Here is a 19,118-nt window from a genome sequence, read left to right as displayed (position 1 = left end):
AAAAATACGTCTCTCTCCCTTATGGCCACTGCTAATAAAAGTACTGGAAAGAATTTCAGAAGCCATGCTTAACATGCTTTCCTTGTTATAATTATATAACATATCAACATAGGGCAAATAATTTAAATATTAATATATTAATGGATTAAAATTAGAGTTCCTGTATTTTCAAATCCTAACTCAAATTTTGGAATAAATTAATACAAAAGTAATAAATTTTAGTTAACAACAGATTATTCGAACTTATCTTTGAAGCTCATTAATCTTCAGCCAATTACAATCTTTCACCTTAATTATCCTTGCAGAACTATTACAATAATGAAATTGGGATCGGCAAGAACAACTATGTACACTGAACGTCTTGGGACACAGGAGGGATATGTCAGATTATTATTTTTCATTTTATTGTGATTTTTTAAAAAAACATGCCAGATGAATAGGATTTTTATATTCTGGATCTTTTTACATACAATTTCAAACCTGCTGATTGGTATCATTTTATCTTTTCAGATTGAATTTAGTTTAGTTTTCTATATTTGTATTATAGTTTTATAATACAAACTAGTAAGAATATGACTGAAGGATGAGAGAAAAAAATAGCCATAAACAGCAAACATTCTAATTAATGAAACATGCATATCAGGCTAGTGTATGATGGCTTACTAAAAAAAATAATAAAAATTGAAGTAAGTTATCTATCAGAGGAAGCGGTGCCTATTTGTGTGTGAAGCTCAGTAATAAAAACTGATTATAAGTATTGAAAGTTTGGAAGTTCTCCTTCCAAATACTGCAACATGACTGATCAAATCATCTCTTGCAGTTATTACGTACCAGATCCAAATCGTCACTTTTGGACAGAAGTTTAACATATGCACCACCACAATCAATGCCATCCTGAAAGTTCACTTCATATCTGCATAACAGAAACACATTAATACTCTTTTGCAGATAAATATTAAGTTTCTTTAGCTAACAATCCCCAGCTGCCTAGGCACTGTGTTATGCCATTTTGTCAATTAGTACCTGTTATTCTCCCTGTGATTGACCTAAAACATCTTTAACTTGTTTTGAACATTTAAAGTTATAGATTAATATTGTACTCTTTTTACACCAAAATAATGATAGTGCATTTTGAAAACCAGATTATAGAAGTGGAGGAGCATTGTTCTTATGGTCCATCGCCCAGTTAGATGTTTAAACTGGATATGGCAATTTTATCCACCTAGAGTCCTTCTCAAGGACCTGGGATGGGCAAATGTTGTTTGGTAGGCAGGTATTGTCGCAAGATATATTATTATTATGGCTGGTTGTACAATTAGCCATATATTTAGACTGGATTTGGCATTTTATCCACCTACTGAATATTGTGGTTATTATTATCATTATTTCACATGTAAATATATACTTACTGAACAATCAGTGGCTTAATATCAAAAACAAATGGCTTTGTTAACATAGTTGATATTGCATGATGTTTTGCTACTGATTTTAGTACCAATCCTCTGTCACCAGGCACCGTGTTTTCTTTTAATGGTTCTATTTCCCACCTTCCTAAGTGAGATAACAGCAAGAGAAGGGGAAAAAAAGTGAAATTTTACAAGCACTAGAAGAAATCTATCTATCTATCTGCAGTGGTGGCACAATAGTTAAAAGGCAGTATTGCACGCTAATTTTGCCCACAGCCAGCAGTTCGATCCTGAGCAGCTCAAGGTTGACTCAACTTTTCATCCTTCTGAAGTTGGTAAAATAAGGACCCAAGATTGTTGGGGGCAATATGCTGACTGTGAATCACTTAGAGAGGGCTGTAAAGCACTGTGAAGTGGTATATACCTCTGCATGCTATTATTATCTCTAGCTAGCTAACTAGCTAGTATAAAAGTAAAAAATAAGCACCAATGAATACAAATACTATCTGCCAACAACCCACCAGCCAAAGAGTACTTTTCTTCTCTGTAAAATGGAACAGTTAAGTCATCAAAGCTTTCCAGAATCAAAATAAGTATAAGGTTGCTCACAAATCTGTCCATGATTAGGGCCAAAGTTCAATGTCTCTTATATTCAGATTAAGTTACATTTGTACAAAGACAAAAGCCAGATCTTGTGTATGATCTCCCAAATGTGCCAGACCGTAAGTAAATTGGATCAAGTCCATTATTGCCATGGCAGCCATGAACTTAGGGCTGTTTCAGATACCCAACCAAGGGGAGGAAAGATTAAGACTCCCAATACTTCCAGTTAGAATAAATCTATTGTCACCTTAGCAATCAGATTGAGCAGTCTTGGCAGGAATGCCACTGTGAACTTGGGGGAACAGTACATAAGCAGTCAGCCCAACTAGTCCTTCTAGTCCCAATTTAAAAATAAGGTATTGAGTTCAGTAATGATTCTTAATGCCAACAGAATCTCACATATGACTAAAAGAACCCCTCACCCTGATGTTAATTTGAAATCTGGATGGGTACGTTTATGAAAAAGAGTCTTTGTCCTCCTCTTCTGCTGCCCAGGTTTTGACTGTAGAGGCCAGATCAGCCCTCTCATCCATAATCAAATCATGGATGAGTAAAGTTTTACTATAAACAAACCTGGCATTAAAGAGCAGCAATTCTTGGATTCTAAATAACCTGGAACCTTGTTCCCCGGTATGAAAAGTGAGAACTGGAAGGGGGGAAATCATATAACGATGTCAAACCCACTTACCCTAAATGCAGCCCACTCACTCTCTTCTGCCATACTTTTCTTAGCTCATCATAACCAAGTACCATTTTCTATTTCTGGAGAAGCAATGGTAGACTTAAGATAGCTCTGCAGAGAGCAAAGCCAATGGCTGCAGTAGAAAGAGGAGTTGGTGAAAGAATTGGTTCCTCAGAATTCTTCTTTGGAGCAAGGGCAGGCTGGGATTATCCACAAGTGCTCCATACAGAGGGTCCCCAGGAGGAAACCATAAGACAGCAGTCTTCAGTGGGTTTTAGTGCTCTGGGGGGTGGGTGGAAAGATCTCACCTAAGTCACACATCAGCATCTTTAAAGGAACACTGAGTTCACATCCTTCCTCTCTTAATCACCTTAGGAAACTGCTTGTTAATGGTTTTTTAGAAGTTAAGAAACTTGAGAAAAGGCAGGTTTCATTACAACCAGGTGCATTTCCTTCTATCCTTGATGAAAAAGTTTTCCTGCATGTTTAAGGACTTTTAAAAAAATGAATCAACAGCCAAAGAGTGATTAGAACGTTGATTTTGAAAAGTTATGAACAGATTATTTTATTTTAATTCCATTTATATCCCGCCCTTCTCCGAAGACTCAGGGCGGCTTACAAGCTTAGCAGTAGCCTTCATTCTATGTATATGCCTGCTTATTAGGGCTTTCACACACCCCCCCAAGCGGCATTATTACAAAGTCAGCTTAATTGCCCCCAACAATCTGGGTCCTCATTTTACCTACCTCGGAAGGATGGAAGGCTGAGTCAACCTTGAGCCTGGTGGGACTCGAACGTGCACTAATTGCAGGCAGCTGGTGTTACTTAAGGAGGCATTAGCCCACTGCTCCACCAAGGCTCATATAATGGGATAGATGAATCAAAAGACTATTTCCTATGGGTTGTTCAACTTTTTACAAAAATACGTATGAAGATTTTGAAAGTAATTATAAAAAATCCACCCATGGGAAAGTGTTGATTCAATATATATATATATATAGTTAGAGGGAACTTTGAAGGTTGACTATAGGAAACCAGACAGAGCTAAAGATTATAATTAAAAGAGAGGGAATCTATTAATACAGGGGTGTCAAACTCAATTTCACTGAGGGCAGGATCAGCATTGCGGTTGCTCTTGGGGGGCCGGTGGGTGTTGCCAGGGTGGGCATGGCCTACTGGGTGGGCATGGCTGGAGTGGGTGTGGCCTACTGGGTGGGCATGGCCAGCTCTACATCGTTCGCATCAAGAGTGCCTATGGGGGCCTGGGCAGGAGTGGGACAAATCTCTCTGGCAGAAGGGGGTGGGATCATGGCAAGTGCCAAGGCATGGTCCACTGGAGGAGCCTCACTGTTCCTCTCAGGCCATGCCCGGGGGGGGCCTGGATGGTGGCCCAGGCTGCCCAGAGCCATGGGCAGCAGAGGTCAAACACCCAGCCCGGCTCTCGAGCACCCACAGCACCAAGCCCAGCCCCACTTCCCCAAGGGGGCACCCAGCTGCACTTACCTCCTCCTCAAGGCTGCTGCTGCTGTGCTTGCTCTCCTTAGTCAGGTTGCTCATGATGGGTACAAGGGCAAAATCAGAGGGAGGCCTATTCCCTCTCCAAGGGAGGAGACCGGGCTTTGTATCCAAAGCTTCCTTAGCAATAGGATGGGAGACCTCCAGGATAGGCCAGGAGGAGGGGGCAAGGGGATGGTGAAAGGGCAGCAGGGCAGGACTAAGGCAGGACTTCACTCAGACCCTCCCTCTCCTTCCTTCCTTTCTAAGAACAGAGTGCTGGGAAAATATTTGAGATGAGGAAGGGAGAAAAACAGGCAAGAAACGCAGCTGGGGAGGTGTCACCCTTCGTGAGGAATGAAGAAATGCACCATCGCCTGGAAATGGCCAGCACATGGCCCTCGCCTACTTCACATATCTGGCTTGGTGGGCTCTGGGGGAGGGGATGCCATGAGCAGTGTGAGAGTCACCGTTACCTATGCAATGCCACCCAGCCCCCAGCCTGTCCGGTTTCGGTAGGCAGCAAGGCGCTCTCCTCACAGCACCAAGAGGCTGAGCCAGGTGGCACAAAGAAACATGACGCCCAGCCCCCAGCCTGCCCGATTTCGGCAGGCACCAGGGCACTCTCCACAGTGCGCCAAGAGGCTGAGCTGGGTGGTGCAAATGTAAAAAGAAGCGCGACGCCACCCAGCCTGCCCTGTTTCGGCAGGCAGCAGGGTGTTTTTCTCACAGCACCAAGAGGCTGAGCTGGGCGGCGCGAATCCAAAAAGAAGTGCGATGCCGCCCAGCCTGCCCGATTTCGGCAGGCAGCGGGGCGCTCTCCTCACAGTGCCAAGAGGCTGAGCCGGGTGGTGTGAAGCTCGCTAGCTTTGCACCTTGCTGCCTGCTGAAGCTGAGCAGGCTGGGGGCTAGGCAGCATTGCACTTCTCATCAGATTCACACCACCCAGCTCAACTCTTGGCGCTGTGAGGAGAGTGCCCCACTGCCTGCCAAAACTGGACAGCTGGGAGCTGGGTGGCGTCACGCTTCTTTTTGGATTCGTGCCGCCCGGTTCAGCTTCTCGGCGCTGTGAAGAGAGTACCCCGCTGCCTTCCCAAACCAGGCAGGCTGGGGGCTGGGCAGCGTCGTGCTTCTTTTTGGATTAGTGCCACCCAGCTCAGCCTCTCGGTGCTCTGAGTAGAGCACCCCACTACCTGCCGAAACCGGGCAGGCTGGGGGCTGGGCAGTGTCGCGCTTCTTTTTGGATTTGTGTCATCCGGCTCAGCCTCTCGGCACTGTGAGGAGAATGCCCCGCTGCCTGCCAAAACCCCTCCCCTGGAGCCCATCAAGCCAGATATGTGAACTAGGCGAATGCCATTTGCTGGTCACTTCTAAGCGATGGTGCGTTTCTTCATTCCTCACAAAGGGTGACGTGGCAGGGGATGGTCCCTCGCTGTTTCCAGATGCCCTTGTGGAGCTAAGACTGAATGCGTTTCAGCATAGATGGCCACCACAAAATTGTACATTGGCTCCCGGGGGCCGTTCCCTCACTGTTTCCAGGATGGGTTCACGGGCCACATAAAACCACTTCGTGGGCCGGATCCAGTCCGTGGGCCTTGTGTTTGACATGTCTGTATTAATACAATACAGCAATATTATTTGACTGTGGAAGAATTCAAGGATATTTTGGGAAAATGCACTAAAAATGACTCTTGTTTGCTACTACAAAAATAGATTTAAAAGAAGCTACAGAAGAGGTGCAGATTTTATTGGACAAAATAGAGACTGGGGTTGATTTCAATATGGATTTAAAAATAGATTTTAAAATGCCAGATTACAAGAATGATATGGAAAAAGATGTCACACTGGATTTGCAAATGAAATTGGTCGATATCTTACTAATTAAAGGCAACATACATAGGAATAATAATAATAAATTAGAAGAGTAACTTGGATAGCTTTCTTATGTTGGAATTTCAAGAGACATGCTAAAATACAGTAAAGGAATTTCTGAGTGGAGACAAAATGCATTGTCAGAAGGAACTGCTTTTGCTTTTAATCTTAAACTGTCTTCTTAGAAGCCCAAAAATATACTATTGTGATAAAATGATTGAAACTAGGAGAAGTGCAACAAGTACAATCTGCCATGGTGCAATTTGTATGGAATTTTAATTAACAATATAAAAAAGAATATACATGAGAAGTGCTAGAAGCTGAAAGAAAATATCCAAATAAACTTACACAAAGCAGTAATTCATTAATAATACTAAGTTTATGCCTTACCATCATACTTTGCAATATTTTCATCTGTATCCTCCTTTTTGGTCTGAGATAAAACCCACCTGTTTAAAAAAACAATAGCACAACCAGGTCATACAATTCCTGTGAAGCAGAATAGTTGTTAATTATTTTAATCTACCAGGAGGTTTAGACTGTCACTTGTCACTCATTTAAAGTTTGGTCTGACCTATATGTGGGTAAATTTGAAATGAGGTGCTAGAAAAGTTTATATCAATTCAGATGGCAACATTGGGGGCAGAGGGAGTAAATGTTGCTCCTTAATACAAAAAAACCTGTAACAAGTGAAAACTATATTGAGAATTAAATTGAAACTGTTCTCTGACCACTCAATAACTAGTGTTCAGAGATGATTAAAATTATTTATTTCAACACATAAAACAATAAAAACAGCAATATGCATTAAAGATAAAATAATAAAATTTAGAAATTTTCCACAACCATTCCAACTAGCTACAGTAGGGGGAGATATAAGTCACAGGTTTCACTTTCCTGGATTGGCAAAAGACCAAGTGCTTTTTAATTCCTTCTATTCCTGAACTGCTTCTATTCAAACTGCAATTATAAAAAAATAGAAATCTTAAGAACTAGTCTATGACTTGTTTCTTTACATTTTTCCCAATTTTGTTCTATAAAATATGACATGGCTGATTTTTAAATGTCCCCAAATAATTACTAATTATCAGATATAATTATAAATAATCAACATGAAATAATAGAATCATTCACAGAGATGCAGGTCCTGGCATAGTGCTAGAATAAAACCATCGTATTCTTCTAAATTTAAAGCTGATTTTTAAAATGGAAACTTATGGCTCACTCAAAAAGCTCAATTTTACCTGTCTTTGCCTAGTTTTCCTTAAATTAATACCATATTATTTATCAATGTATATAAATTATCTTATGGATTCTGAGAATAGTACATCTCCTATAAATAGGAGTTTTTCTTATTTTTGGATTCAAATGTTTCTTCCCTGAGAGGTAAGAAATACAAAATATTTCTACAGCTTTCTACATTAGGACTTTCCTAATGTATTTTTCTAAATAGCAGTTTTCATGACTGTTGATATAAATGGTAAAACTACATGTTTAAATTTGAGCAAGAATAGCTCAGAATAAAGTTATATTTATATAACTCAAAGTTTCATGTCATAACTCTACAAAAAGGTATAGATTTAATTGATATTATTATTCCATTATTAAATTATTAAAATAACAGTGGAAGAAAACATGTTTATTACAACTGAAAGTAGGTAGTTCATAAGTAATTCATTTTAAATGTTTTTTAAATATCAGTTATCAGTATAAATTACTACTCCATTTAGTTTTATCATCGTTGATAAATTTTATAAATAAAAAATAACGAATTAATAAACAAAAACAGTTTAAATCAAATGTGATACAACAATCCTTAGGAGCTTATGCTTCTAATAGTTGTTTTATTATTGTTCAGTTGCTTCCAATTTTTCATAATTCAATTGTAATTTTGGCAGAAGTTTGTCTTGTAAACCTATGCTTGCATCACTAGTGGCAGTATCTAGCTACAATGTCGTCTGTTAATCTCTTTTTTAATTGCCTGATTTTTTTCCAGAAACAGAGTCTGATCTAGTGAGATTATTTCAGATTGCTTGGAATTATGTACCCCAAAGAGTTAAGCTTCAGATTCATTATTAGTGCTTCCAATGAGCAGTGAACTAGAATTGGATGATTTGCTCTTCTTTGGTCCAGTATATTGCTATTTTCTCCAGCTTCACAATTCAAAGCCCTGGATTTTTCCTTGTTTGGCATTTCCGATGATCCAGCTTTTCCAGCCATATATTCAGCTGGAAAAAACAAAATCCTGATGATACCATACCTTTGTCAGTGTCTTTGCACTTGTAATATTTTGTCTTGTCCTAGCCCCTTTTCTTCATGGCTTCAATCACTATTCCTAAAAAGACAAAATCTGCACTACTTTAATTTTTCCACCTATTTGTATTGGGCTGACATTGTCTGTTCATGAAATATATTTTTAATATCAAGCAGCAGACTGCCTTATTCACTCTTTTCTTCCACCTTTAACAAGACATCCCTTAAGATTTTTCACTTTTACTTATTGAAATTGTAACATACTGTATTTGTAGGTTGTAGATATTTCTCTTAGCAATTTTAATTCATATTTCTTCTAATCCTGCATTAAATACTATACAAAGTTGGTGCCGTGGGCATTTTCAGGAGCTTATGTTCATCATTCTGGTCATCCTAGCAGACATTGGTGTTTGGTACATTATTTTTCCAAATCTGAATTATTGATTTGTATTCTGTTTTAACTATTGTTTCCGATCAGTTTATAAATTCTTTAATAGGCAGATGAGTAAATCCAGTACAATATACTACAATCTGAAGCCAAAGACTTTGAATAACCAATAACGCAAAAATGTTTTTTAAAATATACTTGTAATTTCCATTATCACCGGATATTAGTGATATGATTTCAGGTGCCCTTGCATCTTCTGAATCTAGCTTGTATTGAATTTCTGGTATTATTGCAAAATATTGAACTCTACTAGCATGTGAAATAAGTACAACTCTTTGATAGTTTAAATATTTTTAGTATTGCCCTTTTTGGGTATTTGGCAAACTGATGTTTTATAGATCCTTGCCCACTGTCATACATATTTATGAAATACATGGTCTTTAATGGTATTTTCTTTTACGTTTCTAAACAGTTTGGTGGTGCTTCGTCAATTTCTGCAGCTTTGTGATTAGCAATATTTTCTAGGGCCTATTTAACTTTACGTTCCAGAATGTGTGCCACTAATTCAATGATCAAGCCTTCATATGTATCATTAATCTAGGAATTTTATAAGTCTATAGTTTTTCCATATATTCTCAACATCTCTTTATGTATTTTTCTCCCTTTCCTTTCTTATGCCTATGTTTGCATGAAAGTTTTTCTTAATTTTTGAATTTTTTTAAAATAAACCTCTTATCCTTCCCATTTTATATAACGAATTTCTTTGCAATTATTTAGATTTGTCTCCTGTTTCTTATTGTACTTCTTTGGGCAAGTATCCTCTATTTTGCTTTTCACCCTTCTGTTTTCATTATACTAGAAAACAGCTATTTTTCCCTTTTGCTTTCTTCATTTTGAGATACTTTCTTTGCTTTATCTCTAATGAAGTAATGAATTTCACCTCAGAGATGATCAAATCTAATACATTCTTTCCTTGTGTTGCATAATTATAGAGAATATTGCCAAGATCACATTTTTTTACAATTTTGTTTCCCTTAAATCCCTCTAAAATTAAAAAAAACATATAAGGAACACATAGAGAGAACTGTCTCCAAAGAAGAGGGAAGCAGTGCCTACCATGACTGCTATTTAAGAGCTTTAGGGCATTAGAAATGAAACTGACTAGTTATTGGAGGGGTGGGGTGTATTAACTAATATAAGGAAAACAGTAATAAAAGTATAATTTATTATTATTATCATCATCATCATCTTCTTCTTCTTCTGGATAATGCAATGATGAAAAGAGGAGCTGCTGAATTTTATGGTAGAGATGCATTTTAAAATACCGTATTTTCCGGCGTATAAGACGACCCCCGACTTTTGAGAAGATTTTCAAGATTTTTCGTCTTATACGCCAGAAAATACTTACATGCCAGTTGCCAAGTGTCCGACACAAGCCCGATTCAGCCCCGTCTGATGCAGATGGTGCAAAGCCTCCCTTTTGAAGCCCAAAGGGGCTTTTCCTTCCACCCACCCATTTGAGAGCACATTTGCAGACGGAGCAGCCGCGCGTCTGGAGGCAGTCAGCCAGGTGGGCTCGGAAGACGCGCTGGAGAGCTGGGCTTGGGGCGGCCATGCCGAGGCCGGCTGGTGAGGGCCGCTGCGTGGTCTGCGGGCGAGAGGGGCGCCAGGCCCGCCGGAAGTCCCCAGAAGTTCCTGGAACGGCCTGGCGGCGGGCGGGCACTCCCTCCCCAACCCGCCGGGGAGCGTCTCCCAAAGCGCAGCATCTGGCGGCCGGGAGTCCGTCAGCCTGGTCGCTGGCGAGCTGGCCCGCGGCTGGGGCCGGGGCCCAGGAACCGGTAGCCAGGTGCGGGTGGGGTGAAGGAAAGCCGGGCGTGGGCTTCTGCGGCTGGTTGCGAGGCCGGATGCGGGCGTCTGTCGGATCGCCGGTGAGTGGTCTCGAGGCCCCGCTGAATGTCGGGCCTGCCGGGCCCGACATGCCGCCCCCTCTACCCAGGGTTCTCCTGCAGCGGTAGAAGACAACTGCCGGGAGAGATAGCGGGTAGCAGGGCACGCTCTGCTTATGCTCAGATGCCGCTTGGGTGAGGGGGAGGGGCTTCCTGCCGCTCCCGGGGTCTGGCGTTTGCAAGGGGGAGGGGAAGGGGCTTAGAGGCTCTTGGGGGTGGGAAGGGAGAGTCACGTTGGAGGGGGGACTGGACTACAGAGGCTTGAAGTTGCTTTGCACGAACGGGGACGCTCGATTGATTTATGTACTATTTTCCGGCATATAAGACGACTGGGCATATAAGACGACCCCCCAACTTTTGAGAAGATTTTCATGGGTTAAAAAGTCGTCTTATACGCCGGAAAATACGGTAGAATTAATGACCATCACTTCCTCAAATGAAATAACAGAGCTCTCCTTCCTCTCTGCCTTAGAAACGTGCATTAAAATTGAAGATGATGGATATGAGAAACTTGTGGAACTAAGAAACGATGGGAAAGGCAAACACTGGAAGGGAAATGGCTGCAATGGAGGCTGGCTAGTATCAGAAAGGGAATGTGCCTGTGCCCCTTAATTCACTCCAAACCTATCTTTGATAACATTTATTACTGGTCAATTGACTTTATTTCCAAGTTAACAAATGGGGGTTTTTTATAGATCTGGAGGCTGTCCTTGGACAATATTAAAAAAATTCACATTCTTTATTTTATTTTTGTTTTAATATTTTTATATTAACACAGCTAATGACAACTTGTCAGAGATGAGAACAATGTAATGTTGCCAAGGGGAAAAATTGGTGCCAAGACTTAATTGTGCTATAGTCAAGTAGACTGGGGAATAGGCTTAAGAAGCATCCTAGTTTCATTTATCTTCATATTTTTATTTATAAAAAACTCGATCCAAAACATGTGAGCAAGATGTAACTAATAAGCAGAAGCTGTAAACTATCCATCTAAACTGCAAATATTCATAACTTATGGCTTTTGTTGAGAAGCACTTACCCAGACAATATTGCATCATCAAAGTTTTCAGTAAAGTACACTTCTCCTATAGGCTCTGGTGTTTTGTATACAACCTACCAAATATTTACAAAAATTATTTAAAAACTCAGAATCAGCACCTACAAATGAATACATTAAAAGTGCTAAAAGAAAATTAAATATCTGTGCATTATCAATCAAGAAGTTCATGCTATCAACAGAATACCAACAAAGCATGTTTCTCTCTGGCTTTTTTTTCCATCAGAAAGAAATTCATGGAAGGTGTTCAACAGTGATAGATTGTTTTTAGAGCATAATTTAGTTTTTCAGATATGCACAAGGGTAGCATTTACCACTATCGACTCAAACAATCACAATCTAAGTTTTACATTTCTAATTTATTTATAATTGACCTTTATATTCCAAAGCAAATCAAAAGTTTAATTACTAAAGTATCCTAAATTTATGGAGCAAATTAGTTCTTTGATATTTCAGAAGCTAACACATCTATTATGTATGAGCTTTCATATAAGCCTTCATCATAAACTACACAAGGCAAAAGCAGATGTGAAATAGCAATATATCGTTTGAATTATTTTCAGAAAAAAATATTGAATAGGTACCAAATATATTCACTGCACACCTTTTTACCAGTTCATTGAGATTTTAGAAGTTAAATTTGCCAAAATCTAGGAATTAGATCTAGTTTATACATGAAAATTTTACCTCCATGGAAGATCTGCCTGTCTCAGTGTTAGTGTCTTCTGAACTTTTGTCAAAATTTTCTACTTCAACTTCCGGATCTTCAGATTCTGCACTTACTGAACATAATAGTAAGAGACTAAATAATAAATCCCACTGATGTTGCATTCTGACCACCTGTAAAATGAAATTATGACAAATGCATCATTATTTAAAAAATCAGATATTTAAAGATTAAGATAAACCAAACAAAGCTACTGCTGGGATTTTCTGTTTTTAACTTTCCAATTTACTGGATTAATCTAGATGCTGAAGCTGCAATGTGAACATAGGCATAAGAAAAAAGGTGATTCATAACCCAAACTCCAATTTTTTATGTTCCAATTAGAAAAATTATAGTTTCTTATACTGTATACTTATTCCTAACGTAATACAAAAACCCCCAATATTCTTATTCTCAAAATAGTTTTAATTGTATCCACGTTTAACTGTCATAGATAAACTAAATATCTCATTTCGTGAATTAGATTCACATGCAATATTCTGTGATCAACCGCAGGCACTCTAACATGTCATCCATATATATCACATACTAGAGTGCCTGCAACTGATCACACAATATTGCATGTGAATCTAATTCACTGCCAGCCTGGCAATGAAATACTTAAATTTGTCTACATATGCATGCATGCATATATATATACATATATACATACATGCATACATATACACATATATAATTACATGGAGGATGAAAATAAACAAGGAAAAATAAGGAAATTCTTCAAAGATCTATGAACTACGGTGAGTTCAGAAATGGTACAATGGAATGAGTACTGTACACTGCAATTCTATACAATAATGATGTCAACATCAAATGTACCTTAGATTCTTCCTACTTATAAGACCCTCTACTACTAGAACATGGTCCACAATGTGATCATTATCAAGTCAGAATGCTAAAGGAATTGATGTAATATGGCAAGCAAATTACAGAAGAAGGATCTGCAAAGATTCTAATCAAACTATGCCAGCAAATCTAAAGAATTGCCAACAAACTAGAAGTAGTCAAAGAAATATCTAAGAAAGATGTTAAAGAGCATTTAAATGATTAAATACAATATCCTTAATTTCACATATAAGAAAATAATGTTTAGGATCATTCAATGCAGTTTATAGAACTACATGGGAGATGCCAGATGTTCAATATGACTTTAGATAAGTCTAAGGAACATGATACATTTTTGCTGATGCAAGATGGATAATTTAGAAAACCAAAAAGAAACAGTACATGCTTCTTTGGATATACAGGTAGTATAGCACAATTGTCATCAGAATTTCTGTTGCTAAACAAGGCAGTTCTTAAGGAGGTCACGTCCAATTTTAAGAGCAATCTGGTCAATTCATCCACATTTGAACTGTAGAAGTAAAAATAACCCAAGTGCATACAAGGTAACTCTATAAAACTAAAAAGGAAGGAAAATATCTTTTTTAAAAAAAGCATTAGAACTAATTTTACTGTTCAATATATTCAGAAATAAATCCTATAGGAGGGGTAGAGAGGAAATAAAACATAAGTAAAAATAAAAACAGACCTAGGTACATATAAAAAATTAAAGTCCCCCTTTTTGGGTAACATTTACTAGTTAAATCAAGTGTAAGATAATTCCAGATGGTCAGCCTTCCATTGCCCATGGCTTCTACAATTAAAATGAGGACAGATTGACCAGACTGCTCTATTTTCCAAATATGTAAATATACCAAGAATTAATGGGAGGGAACAGGCTTGTGAATCTACAGCATCAACAGCATTTGTAGAGACCTACAATCGATGAGCACTTACTCTTCCTTGCCAACAACTGGTCACCGAGAACTAACAGTGCAACAGTGGTTGTTTGCGTGTCAGCAACAGGTAGATGTCTCAGTCAGTGATTGCAGACAAACTTATAATGGAGGAAAACACTGTTTCTTTGACAAGTAATACTCAGAATTTGAACATAAGAGTTTTTCACAAATGAAGGCAAATATATGTCCCCCAGATATTTATTTATTATTATTTATTAATTTAATTTGTATACCGCCCTTCTCCCGAAGGACTCAGGGCGGTGAACAGGGCAATACATAATAAAAACAAGATACAAAAATTAAAAATTATTAAAAGTAATTAAATAGCAATGCCCGTAATAAATTAGTACAAATTAAAATTAAAACCAATTTATAAAACCCAACCCCAGCCTATCAGGCCAGGCCAGCTTGTTCAAAAAAGTGGGTTTTAAGATCACGCCGGAATGAGCGGAGATCAGGCGCCATCCGGAGCTCGACCGGAAGATGGTTCCATAAATCCGGCGCGCCCACAGAGATATTGAATGTGGGTCTAATTTGGCCATGCAGGTACAAAAATATCCAGGGAAATGATTGAAGCCTGGGAAATTTGCCTCTTGTCAGTTAACAAGAGTGGTGAATTACCACCAGCTTATTAAATGCTTAGGAGCCGAGGGCTTGGCAGTGCAAGGAAACAACAGCCAATCGCCAGCCATTAATACACCCATCAGCCAATAGGAAGGTACGACTCACAGAACAGCCCAAAGCACATATTTCAGTAGAGAGAAATTCCCTGAAGATTGGCTCCAGCATGAGTCCAAAAACTCGGAAGAGTAAATATCTGGTCCTGGTGACCGACCCAGATTTTATCTCGCATAAGATATTTTTTTTTGGTACAACTACTGAGATAATCAGTTTTCTCATAACGTAAAATACTAAGTCACAGCACTGGTAGAGACCTGAATCAATCTGTATAGAATCTGAATGCCGATCAGAAAACATCTTGGGAATCAAATCTTTTTTGGCAATATTTACTGTAGATATTGAAGTTTTTTTCCACCAAATTTTTAATACAATCAGATATGCACTCTGGAATGGGAAATGGGAAAACAAATAAGAAAGAAGCAAGACTTATAGTACCTTAAAGAATAGCCATGCAAAATAAATATATTAGACACATTCAAGCAAAAGTACAAAAAACTAGCAAGAAATTAGAAAAAGACAATCTCTAGATTACCCTCAGCATTAGTTCTGAGGCAGATAAACAATTAAATAGAAGAAATAATTTTCTTAACAATACTCAAAAAGTAAATGATTCAGACCTGTTTAGAAATAAGCAGAATATATATGAATATTTTTGGAGATAAACCTCTACTTATTGCTGGTTCCTATTTTGAGAATCAAGATAATCCAAGAAAGGGTAAACATTATTTTCTCATCCATTGCAAAAATAGTCCAAGACTAGATCATTATAGTCTAATCCAGGGGTAGGCAATCTCGGCTCTTTTATGACTCATGGACTTCAACTCCCAGAATTCCTGAGTCATCATATCTATAGTACAAGCTTTTAAAATATCCTGATGCTCCTAATACCTTCCATTTTTCATGGAGCCAATTCATTTTACGGTTACTATAATCGCAATTAGTCATCTAATTAATACATTAACCAAATACATGCTTTCTTAACATTATCAAGTCCACTCTTTTTACTGAATTTTGCTCTACCTGAAAATCTCTATAACATTGGTCCAAAGAGTTTTAAAGCAGAAATACTTGGATTAGAAGATCATAAATCTCCAAAGTTCTATATCTTTTATAGTTCTATTCAAAATCCTAATACTACTTTGCAATTCTGAAAACAGCACTACAATATGTGTAGTCCTTGCTTAACGACCCACCACTTAATGACTGGTTGAAATTATGAAAGGCTCAGAAAGGGGTTTACCACCTATAAAGCATTGCCAAGTCACAAAATGTCAGGTGCTTCCCCCTGGTCATGTGTTCACAATCTGGATGCTTGGAAATTTGTTTGGACTTATAACTGGTTGCCAAGTGCTCTGCAATCATGTGATTGCCACTTACAATCTTCCCTGCTGGCCTCCCCAGAAGTTCAATGGGGAAACTGGCAGGGTAGGTTGCAAACTGCTGCTACCTGTCAAGAGGACTCCCTCTTGTTTCTGGGGGCTGGAGGTCCCTGCTGTTTGTGCCTGTCTGAATCTTAGTAGCCAAAATTCAAGCATGCCTTTCTCCACCTGTGCAGGGAGCTCCATGAAGGCAGGAGAAAAGGACACACAGCTCCATGCCTGCCTGGAACTCAGCAGCTGAAATTCAAGCATGCCCAGAGCCAAAAACCCTTCTCCCTCTCTTTGCAGAGCTCTGCAAACATAGGAAAGGACTCCCAGCTCTGTGCCTGCCTGAACTTCAGCAGCCAAATCTGAGCAAGCACGGAGCCCTACATCTTTCTACAGGCATAGAAAGGGATTCTCTTTGCTTAACAATCTGTGAGATCATTTAATGATAGCAACAGGCAGCGTGCATTGGGTGAAATAGTCATATGGGCATCTTGCTTAATGACTGCTTTGCTCAGAGGCCAAGACTCTGGTTCCAACTGTGGTCATTAAGTTAGGGCTACCTGTACACCTTGTCTTTATTTTGTTCAAATAAAAAAGTACATTAATTTGCAAATAAAGGTAAAGGTAAAGGTTCCCCCGCACATGTGTGCTAGTCGTTTCTGACTCTAGGGGCCAGTGCTCATCTCCATTTCAAAGCCGAAGCGCCAGCGTTTGTCCGAGGACGTCTCCGTGTCATGTAGCTGGCATGACTAGACGCCAAAGACGCATGGAACGCTGTTACCTTTCCCACCGTAGTGGTCCCTATTTTTCTACTTGCATTTTTACGTGCCTTCAAACTGCTAGGTTGGCAGAAGCTGGGACAAGTAACAGGCACTCACTCTGTTACGCGGCACTCGGGATTCGACCCGCCAAACTGCTGACTTTCTGATCGACAAGCTCAGCGTCCTAACCCACTGAGCCACCGTGTCCCTAATTTGTAAATACACATTCTTTATTCATATATACATGTCTAACAACTTTCTTATTTGACCAGAGTAAAGTAATAAAGCAACTGTTAACCTGCTAACAGATGATGCGCTTATCTTTTAGGGATACTTGCTTTATACACTAACTTGCCTTATTCTATTATTGAGGTTTTAATTGAAAACAACTGCCTGTTTTTGAAAAAAACACAGAAAATATCAAGAATCACATATCTGAGATATTTTGAAATTCCTGTGCTAAAACAAAATTGTTTAAAATAATATGAGCATAGGATAACAAATGCCCAACTATGTGTACACATTATGCTGGGCTCAGTGAACAACAAAGACAAAGGGAGACTGGATAGAAATAAGTTATCTAAAAAAAACAGCGATCCTGATTCCATTGACATGGATGGTATACAAGTTTCATTTTGTTTTAGTAATTCAGTAATATATACACCTGCAGGCATCAAAAGAATTACAATATTGTAAGATACTAATGTCTACGGCAAGAAACTGAAAGCAGTGGGGGGGGGGGAAATACAGAATGGTTATTAACGGATGTTAAGGTTTCTCTGAACCTCCAAAACTGAAGCAGACTGATTGCACCATTAAAGAGCAATTAGATCCTCCTTAACAGATTTCGGATGTGTTTTGTTTTGGTGTGTTCCTACCTAGGAGCTTGCTTCTCCCCCTTTGTTTAGAATCACAGCAATTCCACGTTTGCTCGATGATGGTAAACAAGCAAGCAGAAATGAGCCGATTAAGGACAATTAGCCACAGCTTCGCTTAAGAGAGGTAATTATGAAGACCTCTGATCGTGGCGGCTCCGAAGCCGCTGCAGGGCCAGCAACAAACCGCTGCCACCCGGGCTCCTTCTCCTCGGATACGAAAGCTAATTGCTGTTGATCTCTGCATCTGCCCCCAGGAGGAACGACTCTCCGCGGAGGCAGCCCGGTCGCCAGAGAAAAGCGACTGGCGCTGCATCCCTTCGGAGGAGCCACGGGGCGGACTAGGAGAGAGACTAGCCTCGCTCTCTCATGCTCAACCTCTCTCCTCACGCCGGGGAAACGGAGGGCGAGGAAAAACTGATCCAGGTCACAGAGTAACGGCAGAGTAACGGCAGAGTAACGGCTGCGCCCGAACGCGGAAAGGGACGGCGGAGGCGACCCCTTCCGCGCGCAGAGAGCTTAAGGGAGGTCAGCGTCCGCTTGCCGCCTTGCAGTGGCTGGCTCGGTCAACCTCATCCGCCGCCAAAACCCAGAACCGCCCGCGGGACGCCCCTCCCAGAGTTCCTAAGAGAGTACAGCCGTTACCTCCCGCGAATCCAGTCACCGTTTCCCCAGCTGGAAACACGGAGGCTTCCACAGAGCATCACCTTAGCATCCCAATGCGCGTGCGCCACGCGTCCGAACCGGCGGGCGTCAGGGTTGCAGGTGCTTAGCCTGGCAGCCTCGACCAATCACAGCGGGACGCTTAGAGATTTTTAAAGCCAATCACGGCGAAGGGATTCGTTCTCATTAGCAAACTAACCCAACCCCGAATCGGTCCGCCGTTCTTTGAGAACTTAAACGTGGGCGGTCTGTCCAATCAGGTTGGAACTTTTATTGCTACTGATAGGAAAAAAAACACCCCAAATTATTTTCATTTGCACCACAGTTGCCGGTTTAGGTCCAGTATAGACCGTTGAAAACTCAACTGGCAGATTTCGATTTGGAATTTTTAAAATGCGTTTTTTAATTTCTCTTATCAAAGGCATACATCTTCCTGCAAAAGGGAATGCAATGCAGCGATTAATATGTTAGACTGGGACTTGGAGACTCAATTTCAAGCCCGCATATACCACCCATATACCATGAAAGCAGGACAAGAAGCAATGGATGGAAACTAGTCGAG

The 19,118-nt window shown here is 39.9% G+C and overlaps 1 protein-coding gene across 2 annotated transcripts in view; it reads right to left on the bottom strand.

Moving 5' to 3' along the window:
• Positions 1–18,595, bottom strand: part of CLGN (calmegin) — a 34,398-nt gene extending 15,803 nt beyond the window's left edge. The window contains exons 1-6 of one of the 2 annotated variants that reach the window (XM_081332666.1): positions 18,539–18,595; positions 12,389–12,541; positions 11,684–11,757; positions 6,448–6,506; positions 1,410–1,551; positions 832–913 (exon numbers count right to left, since the gene is read on the bottom strand). In XM_081332666.1, the coding sequence (XP_081188792.1) occupies positions 832–913; positions 1,410–1,551; positions 6,448–6,506; positions 11,684–11,757; positions 12,389–12,532 (501 nt within the window). In that variant the 5' untranslated portion in view covers positions 12,533–12,541; positions 18,539–18,595. Of the gene's footprint in view, positions 1–831; positions 914–1,409; positions 1,552–6,447; positions 6,507–11,683; positions 11,758–12,388; positions 12,542–17,896; positions 17,945–18,538 lie in introns of those variants that run through there. The other variant, XM_081332667.1, reaches the window with a different exon arrangement.
• Between the last annotated feature and the right edge of the window lie 523 nt (positions 18,596–19,118).

Source organism: Vipera berus (assembly GCF_964194415.1).
Source record: "Vipera berus genome assembly, chromosome: 7".
Classification (NCBI taxonomy): domain Eukaryota; kingdom Metazoa; phylum Chordata; class Lepidosauria; order Squamata; family Viperidae; genus Vipera; species Vipera berus.
This window is presented reverse-complemented; position numbering and strand designations above follow the sequence as displayed.